Source organism: Triticum dicoccoides, chromosome 7A (genome assembly GCF_002162155.2).
Source record: "Triticum dicoccoides isolate Atlit2015 ecotype Zavitan chromosome 7A, WEW_v2.0, whole genome shotgun sequence".
NCBI classification, from domain to species: domain Eukaryota; kingdom Viridiplantae; phylum Streptophyta; class Magnoliopsida; order Poales; family Poaceae; genus Triticum; species Triticum dicoccoides.
This window is the reverse complement of record NC_041392.1, coordinates 104,044,748-104,048,966: the sequence shown is the minus strand read 5'-3', so window position 1 is coordinate 104,048,966 and position 4,219 is coordinate 104,044,748. Positions and strand designations below refer to the sequence as shown.

Below are 4,219 nucleotides of genomic sequence, written 5' to 3'. Positions count from 1 at the left end.
CCTACCTCGGCAGTTCAGGGTTTAGTACATGTAAACATGGTTTCTGCGTCTTAACCAAGCTTCCTTGAGAGGGCATCAAAATGGTCATGGCAACACGACATCCATAGCGATATATGTGACTATTTGCCGTGCATGCTTTGTGGATTGACCACAAGGATGGTGTCAGGTTTCTATATGATGCAGCAGCCCTTCATATAAGCAATTGCACTGAGGGTATCACATAATCCTCCTGGTCTCTCCAACTCCCTGATACCAATCCTACGATAGCATGGTAGAATGAATCACGATACGGTATTCACCGCAAAGCCTTGATCGCCTTCCAGCATGTGAATTCAGAAGGTATCATGTTTTCATCACTGGAAATCACAGCTTTGGCAGTTAGTTTTCCAGCTAATCCATGATACAGGAGGCCCCTGGCTCCAAGGCCACCGACTAGCCAAAAGGCGCAATTGCTTCTCTCGCCTATTACATCATTTAGACAACCCAACAGTGGCAGGGATCCATTGGCTGTCAATGGAGGCATGGCTCTTATCCCGGCCCTTGCTCGTACATAATCCCATTTACTTATTCCTGGATAAACAGCAGAAGCTTTTGGGAGCAGCTCTTCCGTTGCAGTACATGCTTCTTCATCAGATACACTTGGATCATGATTGTCAGACTTCCATTGCCAAGTTGACCCGACAGAAACGGTACAGGGTCCTTGGAATGCCAGCCATGCATCAGACAAGATTGAAGGACTTTGGCTGCCATATTTTTCTCTGCGAGGAAATGCGGCCATCAGATAATTCCAGTAGGTATTGTAATGACTGTAAGCTCAACTTACATAAACAACTTACACTGTGTCTGATGGCAGTTGGAATTCAGCAATAACTCCTCTGCAGGTTCTAAGAGGCAAATTATTTGTAAGTTCTGGAAGTGAGCTAGCTTTGCCCCCAAGGCAGATGATCACTGCATCATAATCTCCTGCTCATGTTCGATAGTGTCTTTAGGCATAGAAAAATGTTGATACCACGACACAATGGCTTCAGTGGTGTGCACATGTTGAATTTTAACGTTTTCCTTAACAGGAGCTACTGAATTGATAAGTTGTACACTGACAAAAATTCAGCACATCATTTCTAGCTTTAGGTGGTTTAATGTGGATGGAAAGCCAACATCTGAACGGTCACATATATTGTAATGTTTCAGTTTGTGTAAAGCAATATCCCTTGCTTTATTGGGACTATGCAAGAATCCTACCTGAAAATTGATGTAGATTATCAATATGTTCATTGTACAGATTGAACTCTTTCTGTTCACTGGACGACGCAGATGCTTCGTTAGCCACATTTTGGCATGCAGAGAACAATGCCTACAGAAACACAATAATGAAGTGTGTTAGCATACCAAGAATATAACATAGCAAACAGTTGATGATGAAACAAAGCAGGAAGGCGTGCAGCACCTGTAAATATTTCCTAGGGTTGATGTTCAGTGCTAGTGGCATATAAACCGCAAGGTTGAGCGGAACATGTAACCCAGGGATAAGTCGCTGTGCAGCATCCGAATCAAGAACTTGAAGGCTGCAACTCTGGAGGCAACTCTGAGCATTCTAACTTGAATAGGTCGAAGTCGAAGCAATTAAAACCATGCACCAAAAAACACAAAAAAGGAAGCACCTGAGCATAGCTTCGTAACCTCAGTCCAGCAGTACCTCTAGCAATATATCAGCAGCCTTCTCTGTCGTAGGTGGCCGCAAAATTCCCCTACTCGGCGAAAGGTATATATACTTATCAAACGCCAAACATCAACAAAAACAAACGGTTAAAATATACTACTCCCTCCGTTCCTAATTATAAGTCTTTTTAGAGATTCTAATATGGACTACATATGGAGCAAAATGAGTGAATCTACACGCTAAAGTATGTCTATATTCATCCGTATGTAGTCCATATACAAATCTCTAAAAAGACTTATATTCAGGAACGGAGGGAGTACAAGCTACAAGGAAAAACTGATTGCCTTCTCCAGATAAGGGACTCATCATCCCGATCTGATCCAGCGGTGTCATTCGCTTTCTCTGCGCTGCGCAGGAGATCCATGCTCTCTTTCCAGAATTCGCCTCCCCTCCAGAGAAGCTTGGCTGCAGTTAAGCAAGAGATCCATGTGTCTATCAAACCTATGCTAGAGCTGGACTCAAAACTGTACTACGTACGTACAATATAGTGAGTGGAACACAGTGTCGAATGGTTGTAGTGATGGAGGAGACCTTTGGGCGAGTACGGATGGAGAAGCCCTCCGGAGACCCCCGAGGCGCCTCCCCCGACGCCGTTCTCGTCGTAGACGTCCACCGACACGCGCGAATCCTTCGGGCTCTGCTGCAGACACGCCAGACAGCGTCGGCTGGTTCAGGCGATGCTCCGAGTCACAGCTGTGTGTGTATAAGTAAATATAAGGCCAGGGGGAGGGGAGGGGACCTTGAGGAGGTGCCACGCGACGGAGAGCCCCGCGAAGCCGGCGCCGAGGACGGCGTAGCGGAGAGGGCGGGGCCATCCCGGCGGCGAGGGCGAGGGGGAGGAGGCGGCGGACGTGACGGCTCTTCTGGAGCACGAGCCGAGGCTCTGGAGGAGGCGCGGCCGGGGAGGAAGGGGAGACGGCGGCTGTGTGCTGTGAGGCGGCGGCATGGCTTCACGGCGGCTACGGTCGTGGATGAGGATGCGGCGGGGCGGCTACTGTTCCGGATAGAAGGACGGCGGGCGGTGGAGCAGCGGCGCTGCTCTCGGCAGGAATAGGGGTAGGGCCCACCGGAAAGAGGCATTCGCCGCTCCGGGCTTGGAGGAATTGGGCCGCCCAGCCCCAGAGGTGCCTGGAATCCCAAGACTATAGCTGGCCAAATGGGCCGATTTTTTCGGGCCGGCCCGTGAGCATGCCGGCACGGCACTGGCTAAACGGGCCGGGCCCGGCACGCGGCACGCCCTGGGCCGTGCCTGGGCCTGGAGGCTGGGCATGCGGGCCGACACGGCACGGCCCGATTAAATTTTTTTTATGTTTTTCTATATCTATATATGGCTCAACATGTAAAAATAGGCTAAAAATGCTCAGTGCGTCAGATAATAGACTGAAAATATGCGGCCCACCGTACTAAACGGGCCAACGTGCCGGTCCGTTTACTAACTGGGCCGTGCCTGGGCCTGGGGACGCAGCACGCAGGCCAGCACGGCACATATAGTAATCGTGCACTGACGGGCCGTGTCGGGCCAGGCAAGATTACGATGGGTCGGGCCGTGCCGTGCCGGGCCGGCCCGTTTGGCCAGGTATGCCCAAGACACGAAAATAAATTTTAAAAAATAGACTTACCTCAGAAAAAAAAAGTAGACCACGCCTACAAAAGGGGCGGCCATGAAAGACTAAACTCACTATTCCAACTTCATTCTGAAAATTAACAATTTGGTCATTTGAGTTGTTTAAAAGATTAAAAAATGTTGTAGAACAATATATAATGTGTACACATGCATAAACTATGGAAAAAACATGACCATTTTGTGAGCAGTAAGCATCCTAGTTGTTACTCCGTCCGTTCCTAGAGATTTTAACAAGTGACTACATACGAAGCAAAATGAGTGAATCTACACTCTAAAATATGTCATGTCTATATACATCCGTATGTGTTGGTTCATTTAAAATCTCTAAAAAAGACATATTTAGAAACGGAGGGAGTAAAATATAAATGGGGGCATCCACACATGGTTGGGACGACGTTATCTGAGAACAGTGGCGGAGCTTGGCCCAGAAAACTGGACGGGCCGACAGTAGGAAAGAACTATTGGGATGGTGTTTCATGGCCCAAAAATAAGTATACGCTACAGAAAAATCGCATGGGCTGGGCGGGCCACGGCCCATTCGGCCTTGCTGTAGCTCCGCCGCTGTCTGAGAACATCACCATGGCAATACAGCAAGGTGTAATATGCTCGGATAAAGACAATATTCAAAAAATTGAAAGCTACTCCCTCCGTCCCGTAATATAAAAGCTTTTTTGACACTACACTAGTGTAAAAAAACATTCTTATATTATGGGACAGAGATAGTAGAAACAATGTTCTTTTTTGCAGGAAATTTTCACTACCTCATCAAGTGCAATATGCAACACTAGCTATCTTTTCTCTGCAGGTTTTTTATGAACAAAGATTGCAGGAAGTCAATCCTTCCTGAGTGCGGCGTTTCTGCTTCTGGGCTCATCTGC

General features: G+C 47.8%; 1 protein-coding gene across 4 annotated transcripts; it reads right to left on the bottom strand.

Moving 5' to 3' along the window:
* Positions 1-6: 6 nt before the first annotated feature.
* LOC119330941 lies at positions 7-2,766 on the bottom strand. 4 transcript variants are annotated; one of them, XM_037604086.1, is made up of 8 exons: positions 2,457-2,766; positions 2,249-2,354; positions 2,002-2,122; positions 1,694-1,745; positions 1,445-1,591; positions 1,240-1,351; positions 837-963; positions 7-758 (listed from the first exon to the last, which is right to left on the bottom strand). In XM_037604086.1, exons 1-8 carry the CDS (start codon positions 2,661-2,663, stop codon positions 296-298), a joined length of 1,335 nt encoding a protein of 444 aa, XP_037459983.1. In that variant the 5' UTR covers positions 2,664-2,766; the 3' UTR covers positions 7-295. The 4 variants fall into 4 exon arrangements, with proteins under 4 accessions (XP_037459983.1, XP_037459982.1, XP_037459984.1 ...); XM_037604085.1 differs by having other exon boundaries at positions 2,249-2,357; positions 2,457-2,764; XM_037604087.1 differs by having other exon boundaries at positions 2,199-2,357; positions 2,457-2,671.
* Positions 2,767-4,219: the final 1,453 nt, after the last annotated feature.

Excerpts from the sequence above, each read along its gene's own strand:
- LOC119330941 (XM_037604085.1), bottom strand. The coding sequence starts at position 2,663 with ATGCCGCCGCCTCACAGCACACAGCCGCCGTCTCCCCTTCCTCCCCGG. Across the intron at positions 1,592-1,693 it reads CTGCTGATATATTGCTAGAG|AATGCTCAGAGTTGCCTCCA; the intron begins GTACTGCTGGAC and ends TATTCAAGTTAG. Across the intron at positions 759-836 it reads CAACTGCCATCAGACACAGT|AGAAAAATATGGCAGCCAAA; the intron begins GTAAGTTGTTTA and ends ATTTCCTCGCAG.